Here is a 13,980-nt window from a genome sequence, read left to right as displayed (position 1 = left end):
TTATTGTAAAAGCTCTTTTTGCTTACTCATATTTTCTTTCTTTATTTAGTCACTTATGACAAGGTCCCGGGTGATTTACCCTTCCCATGACCTTATGTCTTTTCACTGAAGTGGTGACCCCAGATATTAATGTGGATTTTGAGGCTGCCTTTTAAAGCATTTGCTTTCATTTCAGCTGTTATTGATGAACACTTGTTTGCATAAAGGACTCTTATTACATGCAGGGTAGACATTCTCCCATCCCATTAGCTGTCGATTTATTTTGCATCACGCGAGGGGCTGGGGTACTCCTGGGTACTCCCACCTGCCTTCCCACACACCCTGAACTCAGCTTCACCTCTCTGAGCAGCCAGCAATCCCTCCTTGGCCAGGCCAGGCCTCCAAGCTGCTGTCCAAAGCAACAACATACAGAACTGCTAACTGTTACTGAGACTAAAAACAAACAAACAAAAAAGACACATATATACACACACATATATATATACATATACATTCATATATATGTATATATATGCCTGCATATAATGTATACTGAGCCCAGGTAAGGATAAACAGAGCCTGCAGTTGCAAGACACAAGTGTGAATTTCAACTGAATTCATATTAAGTAGTTTGGAAATCTCTCTTTTACATTCACTTTCTGTTGAGGGTCTAGGAGTACAAGCACAAGAAAAGAAAAGCAGAAAGAAAAGGGCTTGGAAAGCAATCCTACTCTGTGGAGTGAGTGAATGCCAAGGCTTCTACTGGCTTCAGCAGGGCTTCAGCCTTTGTCATGTCAGCAAAAGTGATTATCTGTTGACAAAAAAAACAGAGAAGAAAATCTTCCTTTCTGCTCTGTCACAGTCTTTTCACACCTGCCTGTCTTCCCTGAAGAGTTTTGCACTGCCTACAGCCAGCAGCAGTTATGACAAAAAAAGATGGTTCCTAAGTGGGATCTCATATAACAATTCCACAATTTCTAAATGGTTTGTGAAAACTTAGACGCAAATTGTTTCTACTTTCCAGGGAGCTCTGGGAACTGAGTCCTCTGTAGAAGCTTGATTCACAGTTGCTCCTTTGGTACTGAGTAGTAAGAGCACCACTTTTCACTTTCAGTGCTGTGGGGAAATTTAAAATTTGTTTCTGTAGGATCATAAAATGCATATTCTAACATCATATTATGTATTCAATATATTAGAAAATCTCTGTCTTTTATAAGCCTTTGCATGTTAAACTATCTTTTCAGTGAGGGAGGACTGACAGGTTGCCTGCCATCAGCTACTCTCCAGCAAAATCAGCAACCCACACTGTCAGTGTGAAAACATCTGTTGAATGGATTTATTGACTGGGGCTTAGGTGTGAGTTGGGGGGTGGGGGTCCACACTGTTTATTACAGCCCTGACCTAATGAACTTAATTTGTTGACATGTTTCCCTCAGTGTCTTACTTGATCCCGTCTCACATTTCTTTCTACTGTGCTGTTTTCTTGGAAACAGGAGTTCCTGGCACATCGGCATGTCCACCAGTTGCAAATCTACCAGGCTCAGATGGCTACAGTTGGCATGGCAGGATTAGATAAACATCAACCGGTGTCCGGGACCCCATCTTCCCCCACTGATTCCACATTACCTCATCCAGACACGGACCAGCCCAGCCAGCATGTCTACACGACTGGTAGGATTCCCTAAAGACTGCTTTTAATAGGCAGGGCAAATGCATTTGTTCATGTGGGATCAACAGACTTAAATGCCTCAAATACCTCCTGCAGCAATACGTTCAGTTTTAGCCGTAGTGCTCCTCTGTTTTATGATGCTATACTGGCACCAACTCAACCAGTGCAGCTGATAAATCACAGGGTTAATATTCACACAGTCATAAATTATTATCCTTGACTGGCTCTGGCAACATAGCAACAGGTGCATTTTTGGTGCCTTTAAGTCATTTGTAGCTTTTCTTTCATTTCCCCATTCCCTGGTTCTTTTCTTGGTGTTCTTGTTTCCTGTTTTGTAAAGAGACCACCAATAAGTTGAAGAAAGACCACCAGTAAGGAGGAAAACTGCAATATAATTCTCAATGTCTTCATTTGACAAGTCAGTCTCTGCTGTACAGTCACTCTCTCTCTACAGAAACAGCAAAGCTGTAGGGATGACTAGGTGATGTTGGATACAACTTTTGCATCTTTCAACGGTTGTGTGAAGGCTACAGAGGCAAGTTTTACAGTCAGGACCTGGGCATTCCAGTCACTCAGGGAGCATCTCTTGGGCTGCCCAAAGCAAAGTGATTGGAACCCTAAAAATCTTCAGTCAAAGGAAAAAAAGATGACCACGGAAACATCATTTCTTATTATGGGTAATCTAACTTTGCATGAAGGTCCAACTTTTTAAAAGCCTGTATGTCAGTATAACATTAGAGCATGGTTAGAAGTTAAGATTCACCTTGTGCACAAAAAAAAGGGAAATAAATACTTGGATTTACTGTTTGCATTACTGTTTGTTACTGAAGTATTAATTCCTTCACATCAACTGTCAGAACTTGCCATGCCCTGAAAGTTTACAGCTTTTCAGGCCATGACCATGGATTATGTCGGATGGAATCCTTAACTGGCAATGTACATGACTGTGTGAGACACTATGCTCTCCCATCTTTCCAATTAGAATGCGAACTCGGAAAGCAAAAATTTGTTATTGCTTGTTGGATAACAAACATTTGGACTGTATAGAAAGGAACATGCTAATTCACTTTCCATGAGTTTCTGCAAAAAGAACAGCTGTGTATAGACAGGATTATTAAACCAGGCCACTATTTTTCTAGTTGTGGTTCACAGAGTCCCCAAAACATTGTAAACTCATTTTAAGAGATTCACAGAGCACACTGAAAGTGAGCTCTCTGCATGTAGGCTTCACTGTTCCATTCAAAACTCTGCAGTTCCACTGAAAAGGTTGAATGAAGTTACAAATGTAAAGGCTGCTGTTTCAGTGTGATTGCTGAGGTTTACTGACATCTCCCTCTATAATCCTCAGTAATGGGACTTGGGTCAAGGTGGTTACGTAGATATGTGGACTTTTGGCATCAGTGGAACTATTCAAGCCAGAAAATGTGAAGCTGAGATGGAAGAATAGGAGAAGGAATGAAATTATGTAGGACAAAAACTGAATGGAGATGGTGGGAATTGGACATCCTTGGCTTGTAATCTGACACAGCGAAGCCTGACGGGGTCAGCAATGGAAACGCAGACAGTGCATGTGCAGAGTCAGGGTGTATTAAGATGAGGCAGAGAGTCTAATCTCACCCTTTCAGTAAAACATTGCTAAATGCACAACACCAGAAAGAAAGACAGAAGAGAGAGAAAAAACTCTGTTAGTCCAACAGAGATTTTCAGTCTTTCACTAATTTCCTTTCTCCAAATCTGAAATATCTTTATCTTGAAGCCTTGTTTTTCTTTTTTTGAATCTTTTTTCACCCTCCACTGTTCTTGCAAGATCTCTACTCATTACTGAAAAAAAAAACACCTTCCTATTTTTACCTGCCCTACAACTTTATGCTTCTGCTTCTCCACTTCTGCTCTGTACCCTAATTTCTTTCATATCCTCTAGATACTGGCTGAAGACAGTGCAGTGCTGTAGCTGCTTCCAAGCTGTATCTACACTAACAGCCAGTACCCCCTGGCTGATGGACCAGCTCCAACAGAGCACATACCTCTGCAATCACAATTAAGCCTTTTGTTTCTGCTTGAAGAAATCTCTTTCCCTGACATGTGTCTGAGCTTACAGACTTACAAATATAAAAGCTTTATCACTGCAGTTTCTGAGTACATTGAAAATAGAGCTATTTTCTAGGTTATGAGATTCACACCTTTGGAGTGACAATGAACAGAGACTTTGCAACATTAACAGTTCCAATACAGTTTCTGTAAATAAACAGATCAATCTGTGTATTATTAACATATGGTATGTTATGGTATAGAATAGCTTTTTTTGTGCATATTATTTCCTGGATCTGGATAGTGCTCTAGCATTTCTCATCCATCAGTGGAAAGAAATAAACCCAGACCCAGTTTTTCTCCATTCTTATACAGCCTTTCCAAAATCCTTTAGGATAAAAGTCCTGAGCACCCTGGTCTGATCACAGTGCTGACCTGCTCTGAGCAGAGTTGAACTACAGACCCCTGGATGTCCCTGCCGACCTGAGCTATCCTGTGGTTCTATGATTTTCTCCCTTAAGAGTGCACAAGATGCAACCAGCCATTGTTCACAGCAGTTGCAACACTACCATTTTTTAAAGCATGGAAGGAAGGAATGGGTGGGTGGAAAGGGAGAAAACTCTAGTACACCGTAAAGTGAGGTCAAACTCAGACTCTAGAAATTAATGTGCAAATAGGTAGCAGGAAAGCAGTTGTGGCAGATTATTACAGGAGCATCAAAGTCAGCCTATATTGTTGTGAGTCATGAGAGAAAATGCTTTTAGCCAAATACCTGAAGGGAATTAGAATGGTGATTGTTGTGAGACAGTTAAGCTATATATACATGATATATGCACAACATAGTGAGTTAAAGATGGAAAAAAAATATAAAGTATACTTAATTTTCATTTAGACAGTTCACAGGATATTTGACATTATTTTGTTCAGATTTTTCTGCGGAATAATTTATTAGATATTCTTCCCTTGGGTTTTCTTATTGGTACTGTTGTTCTCCAGGGCAATTAATCTTCTTCAAAGCATACTTTAGCCAATGATTTTTAGGTCTCTTGCTCTCCCCTCTGTTTAAAATATTATTGAAAGAAGCTGACCCAAATAAATATTTTGGAAATGAATGAGTGTTAAGGAGTCCCCACCAGGAAAACCTTAGTTTTTACTGAGTGAATGCAAATTCAGTTTCTTTTGTCCTGTGTCCTCTATCATTATATGGTTCAGTGGTGGCACCATTCCCATCTGTCATCAGGGCCACATTCTGACCTCAGTAATATTGGTGTAAATCCAGAATAAATCCACCAGTCTCAGTGGAGCTGCTCAGATTTACACAAGGAATCTGAGAGCAGAATCTGGCTACAGGCATTTGTTCTGGAGAGACAGAATAACCATAATTTATTAATATTTCACAGCAGTCTGCAATTGAAAACAGTTGCCTCCCTCCCCCTTTTTTTTTTTTTTTTTTTTTTGGGGGTGGGGAGATTTTTGGCTGAATCCCATCAGGGAAATCCTATGGGCTATTTTTAGCAGTAAGCTCTACTGCTGCATGCTGGTATTGCATCAAGCACATGTGCTGTATGACCAGCAGCCACACATCTGAATCACTTGCACATCCTAAACCAATTTAAATGCCTGCAAATAAATGAAAACATACATTTCGGTCTTTTTGTAAGTTAATTAATCTTTCTAGAAATAAATTTTATCCTCGTTGGTGTGAATATCTTAGTAATTAAGTTTGGAGCAGATGCTTCTGCCATATAATGCTGACCTGAGCTGATTAAACTGATTTTTGATTCAGACAAAATAACCCATGTACAATAAAATTAAATTTTTAGTATATTCTATTTTGGGAAAAATACTTATGCACTAAGAAAGGGATGTTTATATTTATGTCAACCAGAGGAGGCATCCTGAATATACAGTTTCATTGTTTCACTTCAAAATTGCTTGCAACCCTGCTATAGATAATCAAAAAGTGTCATTATTACACTGTGTAACATATTTATTTCTATTAACTGCCATTTGGACTTCTGAAAGTCCTGATGCATGTGCATTTGGCATCTGAACATCTTCTCTGTTGGTCAAAGAGATGGGAGGAAACATTTTCTTATCTGTTGGTATGATGACCACCGCCAAACTACAATATGGGTAGACAGCAGACTGTAGAAGCTAAAACTCTGAGTGCCAAGAAAAGGAAAGCGAGGTATGTGAGCATGCACTTATTTGTGTGCATACTTCCAAACAACTTACAAGACCTCATGATAAAGAAGCAAAGAACTGCAGAGAAAGGAAATTATTAACTACTTTGACAATGCCAGCAGATATTTTAAGCTGCATTAGTTTATTAGCTCCAGATTTTCACTGGTTGTCCCTTTTTTTTTCTTTAAAGGAAAAGAAAACAAGAAAATGAACAAGAATTTATTGCTAATGAACTATTATGTTTGCTAGATAATAATTTAGCATAAACTTAGTAATGCTGCACTTAGATATTATGTTTGCATTCTCCTTATGCTAAACAAAATTGTTGTATTATCATTTTGGATTAAATAGCAAGATCCCAAAGGATCAGTTCTGAAGTGCATGAGCTAAGAAATATGGCAGCATAAATATTTCTCGAGCAGGATAATTTCTGGCTGGCTTCTAACTGAATTATCTCAGAACCTTAACTTTGAATTGCCCACAATGTATACAGACTCTTATTCAGTAGAGCTTTTAAAGACTTTATTGATGCTCAATATCCATTCAAGAACTATGTTAAATAAAGGTGGTATTGGGCATGTTGTTGAATCTGGACTTTATTTTGTGTTTTCTTCACTGTCTGACTTTTCAGTAGCAGGCTAACACAATTTTCCCAGAACTGTGTTGGCATCCCCAGTAGTGGTGGCACATAAGAAAGAGATTTTGAATGCCAAATATTGCAGCTTGCAGAAATTGTTAATTTAAGTCCCTTTCAACTATGAGGGGAAGAAAAATCCAAATGTTTCCCAAATGAAAATGGTCCACAGGGGTAAGGAAAATCATTGTTGTTTCAGACATTTCTAAGGGAAATAAAAGCAACAAGTAAATAAAGAAAATAACTTTTCAGTGTTTCAGACTGGGTTTGAAAGCCTTGAAAATTGAATTTAGCTTGAGCCTACTCACTAAAATTTCTCTTTGGCTCCCAATACGCAGCTACCAGAGCAATGTGATACTGATAGCTGTTTTGTATAAAGCTGTTCTGTCCTTGAATAAATGACCGTAGAAAATTCAAAGGTACCTTGCATTGCAGTCAAACAACAGGATTTGGTCCTAATTGAGTAGTGGGTGGAACTTTGTGTTTAATGAAAAAGGACTCGGGCTGCCACTGTTTCAACTCTCTGAAACTTTCATTTGATATGCTTTGAGATCTGGAATTAATATAGTATTAGTTAAGCAGTACAAATGCAGAGTGGCATTGCCATTTCAAAATTTATTTTAAAAGGTTTTACTGAATTATTTTCCTTACCCTGCTATAAATATATACCATTTTCTTGTTATATATAGGTTAACAGATGCAACTAACCTTACCCACTAGAGAAAGGGAAAACAAGTGATTCAGTAATAAAACTGGGTTTTTTTCTAGCTTTAACAAGACACTACCCCATTTCCTTTCTCCTTTACAGTTAATTGCATTTATTAATATAACTTCTTGAGAATTAATTTTTGCCTTATTGGAATCACAAGATAGGCCTTGTAAATCAAAATTTAGAGTCTCACAAAGGAAAGAGGAATTTGCGTCCAGAGGGAAACAAAGAGAGTAAGTCATATGAGGAGTGGCTGAGGGAGCTGAGGTTGTTTAGTCTAGAGAAAAGGAGGCTCATGAGAGACCTTATTTTTCTCTATGACCACCTGAAAGGAGGGTGTAGTCAGGTGTGGGTCAGTCTCTTCTCCCAGGCAACCAGTGACATAACAAGAGGAAATGGTGTCAAGCTGTGGTAGAAGACAGGTTGGACATCAGGGAGAATTTCTTCACAGCAGTGGTTGTCAGGCATTGGAACAGGCTGCCCAGGGAGGTGGTGGAGTCACCAACCCTGGAGGTCTTCAAGAAATGACTGGACATGGCACTTAGTGCAGTGGTGGAGTTGACAAGGTGGAGATCGGTCAAAAGTTGGACTTGATGATCCTGGAGGTCTTTTCCAGCCTATGCGACTCTGTGATTCTGTGATTTTCATCTTGCTCTAATTGTAAAATAAAATCCAGTTTTGCTATGGTATGTATGACAGGGAACAGTGTAATTTGCATTTTTTTCACTTACTATTTCTTGTTGTGCTGTCTTTGTGCTGAAGGTGTTGTGTATGACAGTCTGATGCTGAAGCACCAGTGTATGTGTGGGAACTATGCTAATCACCCTGAACATGCTGGAAGAATCCAAAGCATCTGGTCAAGGCTGCAAGAAACTGGGCTGCTAAACAAGTGTGAGGTAATTAAGAGTTAAGACCAGATACCTGACTTGTTAAAGTAAATGTCAAATTTATTAAATGCTAAATATGTCTTACTTCTGTAATAAGAGAGTAATTTGTCTTAGGACTTATTTGGTCTTAACTGACAATATTAAAATAATGCATTATAGGAAAGCACACTTCCCAATCAGGAAATAATGAATTTACACAGAATCGTTTATCCAGAAATGATTATTCTTTACTTTTAGAAGGTAGGCAAGCAGTAGTCAAACAGCAATTGCAGTCCTTCCAATAACACAGTTCTTAGCTTTTCAAACAGCTAAGGATTTTCCTTCTGTAGCATAGAACATTGTTTTTTGACATAATTTGTATCACTCCATAAGCATATTGCATCTTGTCTTATTTCAGACTTTGAAGTCTGTTTTCATAGCATTTTCATTTGCCTGGTATATAACAGGTCCCACGTGAAACCCCAAGACATTCAAGCACAATCTTCTAGGCAATATCAAAGCAAATGTGTAATTTATTTCTGCTTTGATTTACCTCAAAAATTGATTAATAAAACATACTTAAATCAAATATGGGCTGTGAGGTTCATATATGATTTGAGTTAGTTAAAAATAACCTTTTCCCACCATTCCTTCCTTCCTATGAGTTGTGCAGCACTGTCAACTTCTGCAGAAGCCTGTGGCAATTGCAGGTGCTTATAGCACTGCAGCACAAGTTAACAAAGTTCAGCACAAATTTGCTTATATTTTGCAGGATCCCAAAATTTTCCAGGGCTCATATACTCTGTTGTCTTTTATTCATTTTCTTTATATGCATCTGTTTTTACATACCCAAAGGAACTGGTTCAATAGATCCCTTTGAACAGCTATTAGTGACTGTCCATGAAGATTTTCTGCAGGCAGCCCAGCATATTGGGCAGTGAGATATTGCAAGCACTGCAAATGGATTTGTTGTATACACTCATCTAACTAGATGGCAGCACTCTAACAGGCTAATTCTTTTTTTTTAGCTTGGATAATTTTTTCGGTCTTCAAGAAGACTTTCTTTCAGCAAGGCCCTTAAGGCCACATATCATATGAGTGGTTTCACTGGTGGGATGACATAGTTAAAGAGTAAGTTAAACATGCAGCTGAGTGCTTTACTAAAATAAAGCCTAGTTACATTCTTGACTCAGGACTCCATGTATAGAAAAGACAAGAGAGAGAGAAAATAAGAAAATGCAGTGTGCTCCTGTGTACTGCTTTCTCTAGGAACAAACAGATATTGATGAACAGTAAATTGTGTGAATTTGCAAAAGGTGAAAAATGGAAAAGTGGTATAGGTTAGTCTGAGGTCCAAGGGTTTCCTGGAAGATTTAATGTTTCCTCTTGCAATTCTAAAAATTTCAATTTCAAAAACTGAAAAATAGCCTATTAGGTCTTGCAAAATCCAATGAGGGGGCAGAGAGGAAATAAGTCACTTCACGTTGAACAGCATTCATCTAATTTTGGCTCCAATTCTACACTTTGAAATAAGGCTGGAATGTGAAATGAGCTGTCAAAATGTAAACTGATGACAAAACTGAGGAATCTCAGTGTGAAGCTGGTTTGCAGATCTGGTGTTTATTTAGATCCTCTTATGTAGCTAAAGATAGGATCACATTTGGTGATGCAATCTGTCCTTTGCTTCACTGAATTATCTAGCACTTGCCTGACATCAAACCAGTGCTTAAAACTGCTCACTTTCCAAAATAAGGAAGGCTTGCACTTAATTAGTGCTCTAGTTCTTCAGGAAAGTCACTCAGCTGAATAGATAACTTTTGTCACTAAAGGAGACGTTATTTCATTATCTGAAATATAAAAGGCCACCATTAAGCTGCATTCTGGAATATCCCACACTGAGGATGCATAGTCAAAGCATCATGGGCAACTGTACTGCCTCTTCTGCTGAATTCTAAATGCCCCGTCACGGACATTAGTATTTCTTAATACAATTTCTCAGTATAATTTCCCACAGTTTTTGTCAGAAGGAGGGGGAGATCACTGGTCAGGTTTTGCCACGTGCACTGCCTCATACGCCAACTTTAAAGAGCAGCTTAAGAACAGAAACATGCAACAGCCACTTAGGAAATCCTCTGCAGTAACTGTGAACCTTCTTTTTTCCTCTCTAACTAAAACAGTAGTCCCACAGGAGGGCTGCAGCCCTGCTCTTTCTCTGCTGAGGAGTTTTAGGATGAAAGGTAGTTCAGTCAGAGGTAGCTCAGATCTTGTTACTTTGCAATGTGTGTATCCTTACGCAGAGCCTTGTGCCAGGGGTCCCTCCCTATTTTCCTTATTTAACAAGAAACCCTAATGAAAATGAACAACCTGTATCTATACAATCTTTGTTATCTATAGCAAGGAGCTATGTGTGCTTCCTAGATCATGTGGTGTGGATTAACTCCTCTCACACAGTTAAGGTCTTTGGCAAAAGAGAGATATCTGGCTGAGTATACAGAGAACCGTCGTCACTAACTGGGTATAGGATGATGAAAGTCATATATACTAGGCTGACACCATGCTTGCTGCAGTTCATAGATTAATTTAGGTAGATTAATCTAAGCTTAATCAGTTACCTTTATATATTACCTATATATATTGCTCATATTTACCCCATTGTATTTTTAAAATATAACTTGATAAAATCATAACAAGGTTTGAATGGGGTACTCAAAGCTGTGTCTTTGTTAAAAAACAAAATGTGCCTGAGGCTGTTCTCCACCCCTGCAGCCAACTGGCATGGAAAAGCCCATGTTCAAACTACCAGGAATGCTTCCTGGCCCATGCCAGTGACCAAATCATGTCTGGGAGTTGTTTGGGAGAGTGCTAGCTGCTGCTCAGCCAAAACGGTGTGAAGGACCACTTTAGCAATTTAATAATACAGATGATTGTGTTTCTCTGCCTGGGAATGTTTCCTGGCACTGCTTAGTTTACTGCTGCAGACACAGCCAAGAGGACTTGCTTCTGCAGACTGTATTTTGTCTTTCTAGCCATGAACTCTAGTTATTCAAACAACAGTTTAGAGGACTTTTCCTAAATCGAGAAAACTAGTATAGCTTTCAAATTATTTTTTTTAATCATATCACTTTTCCAAACAGATAGATTAATTTCCCCATCAGCTTCCTCAAGACAAGGGAGAAACACATTCAGACCACGGCCAGCCCTTGAGAGCCAGATTTGAGACACCAGTCCCCAACTGCATCCGGGTCAGGAGAATGAAGTATTCACCCCCACTCCCAACACAACCCCCCCATTGTGAACTTTTTTATAGCCCTGGTATATATATATTGGAAAAATAAAATTCCAACACAATATTTTTGCATTAGTTTAAAAGTTTTGTGTACATTTACTGAAAAACCTGTTTGATGTTTGTTAAAAGCTGACAAATGTAGAACAGACAGTTATCAAATGCAGACCAGGGCAGCTAAAAGATGCAAAGACAGGCATAAAAACACCCATTATTTTTTTTTTTTCAATTTTCCCTTGGTAAAGAGCAATGCCTAGCCACTCTACCTTTGGGACGAAAAAAAGGACTGAATTATGTTTTGGTGGTCGTGTCTACTTTCCACTTGTTCTAGGGAGAGGAAGTATTTACATAACTCCTTTGGGGCCGTAATTTATGCACACATGACTGACATTAGGCTACAGAGATCAGCACAGTTCTAGAAAAGAAAAGAATGTAGACATGGTCCCACTTTGTGCCCCCACCTCTACTTCCTGTGGTCCAGCAACATTTTTCTTTTCAGCTCGGAATTTGATCTGAATTTTTGCAGTTTTCTGGATTAGGGAGACATCTTACACCTCCTGCTGTCCACATCTTATGTACCAAAGGGGAGAGAAGGAAAGAATTTAAAGTTGAGTCTGCCAGATCACATAGACTGAAATATATGAAAAAATTCCACCCTTTGAACCTCAATTTACCACTGAAGATTAAATAATAAAGGAAAAGTTATTCTGTTTTTAAGAGCAAAAATCTTTAGAGTCTTTAACATACTCAGGTTAGGCACTGGAGGACCAAAACACATGAAGAGAACGAATGCATCCACTCTATGTGGGTGCATGAGTGTCAGAGCCATGATTGCAATTCCCATGTGATAGAGGGAGAACAAGCAATGTGGGTATACTGACTGGCAAAAGGCATGCTATCTGTCAGTAGTTTTAAAAATGAAAGAATTTAACAACTATAAGAAATCTCAGAAAGGCAGGAAAAAATCTGAAGACCTTGTTTACCAACTTAATAGCCTTAGGGAATTTCCATACAAATAGCTGCAGTACAGGCAATGGACACATTACTCCGAGAGATCCTGGTGAGAAATATTCCTTAATCTATCTAAACAATTCCTGATAGTTTAGCAGAGAGAAACAGGTAGCATCACCTTTGTCTTTTTGAATCTCTGTCTGTGCATGAGTTTAGTCTGCATAAAGTCTCACCAAAATCTCCAGGTTAATAGAGGTTACCCGTGTGAAATGTTAAAGGTCTATTTTAAACAGAAGACCTGACTAGGCAGTTCTCTTTGACCTTAAATTCTGTGAAAGATGAAAGCATTTTCCTGTTGTGGGGAAAATATCTTTCTAGTACTAGACTGATTTTTTTAAGCACTCAGGTGCAAGTATTTTGCTCTCCTGAGATGCATAAATGTCTCTGTTGATGAGGGAACTGCATATGTTACAGGACAAAGCCAATACACAAATTGTCATGCATATTAGAAAAGGATGACTTGCCTTCTACTAAAGATGTAGTAGATGGGTGGATGTAGTGTTCAAATTCCTCTGAATGAAACAGATACTGTTCATATGTTCTCCTGTGCTATTTCTCCTTTTTCATTGGCTTTATGCCAGTTTTCTGCTACATTTTATGGTTTTGATACTACCATGGTCAATGAAAATTAAGAAAGACATTTCAAAATAAAAAAAAAGATGTGGCTAAAAGTGTATGTGTAAAGTTATACAAATGCCTATGTTCTGTTGTCTGATAACTCATGCTAGTAAGAGCCAGAAACTATCACTTAGCATAACTGAAATTACATGATTCCAAACTCTGGCAACAGACTTAGGACATATGCTTGGGTAGATCTGCTAAATGCTGACATCATTGTGTGAGAAGGGCTATTCTTAGAAATTATTACAGTTAATTTTTAATGCTTTTTTTTTTCCTCTGTGTAGAGTCTTAGATAGCTGGGATTTTAACTTTCCTGAAAATGACTTGACAAGCAGAGATATTGCAATGATGGGATGAAAGGAACATTAAATGAGGAGCCAGGAATACAGAAACAGCACAGACGTGTGCACTGTTTACCCCTCCCTTTCCTCCTGACATCTACGGTGTACATGTACTTGTTGATGCTGAAGGTTAGAGCTGGAGAAGCCATGGAGAAAGAGCAGATCTGGGCTCTGCCTGCCCTGGCAGCTCAGCTGATGGCTGCACTCCAAGGACCTCACTCTTGAGCGATACCTGGAGTGGGATGTCCTGTTTGGTGTTACTTGATTTCTGCACCAAACCTCTTCCTGCACAGCCTATTTCTGCCCTAGAGAATTTGGCTGGTGATATCGTGTAGTAGATAGGTTGTTGGCAAAACATTTTGGGAGACCACTTCCAGACCAGATATCACAGATCACCCCACTCTAAGAATAATGGCTAGCTGTGGGTCTTTCTACAGTTAAAGGAATCCAGCACTTAAAAAGCCAGACAATTAACTCTTAAATATCTCTGAGAATTTTTGCATAACTTGTAGAAAATATATGATCAGAGTGAGTATTTTGCTCAAGGTACTTTGATGGGACCTTCATAAAATTCCTCTTTACTTTTCTTATACATTTATTTTATCTCTCCTGAAAGTCAGTCTCCCTTTCCAGTTTTGCTGTGGAGAACTGG

The 13,980-nt window shown here is 38.8% G+C and overlaps 1 protein-coding gene across 1 annotated transcript in view; it reads left to right on the top strand.

Annotated features, from left to right (window-relative positions):
- HDAC9 (histone deacetylase 9) overlaps positions 1 to 13,980 on the top strand; it is a 451,751-nt gene that overhangs the window by 304,465 nt on the left and 133,306 nt on the right. Inside the window, 2 exon segments of the mRNA XM_050308389.1 lie at positions 1,473 to 1,650; positions 7,969 to 8,102. Of these exon segments, the coding sequence (XP_050164346.1) occupies positions 1,473 to 1,650; positions 7,969 to 8,102 (312 nt within the window).

This window comes from Myiozetetes cayanensis, unplaced genomic scaffold, assembly GCF_022539395.1.
Source record: "Myiozetetes cayanensis isolate MyiCay16 unplaced genomic scaffold, myiCay2020 scf1, whole genome shotgun sequence".
Lineage (NCBI taxonomy): Eukaryota > Metazoa > Chordata > Aves > Passeriformes > Tyrannidae > Myiozetetes > Myiozetetes cayanensis.
This window is presented reverse-complemented; position numbering and strand designations above follow the sequence as displayed.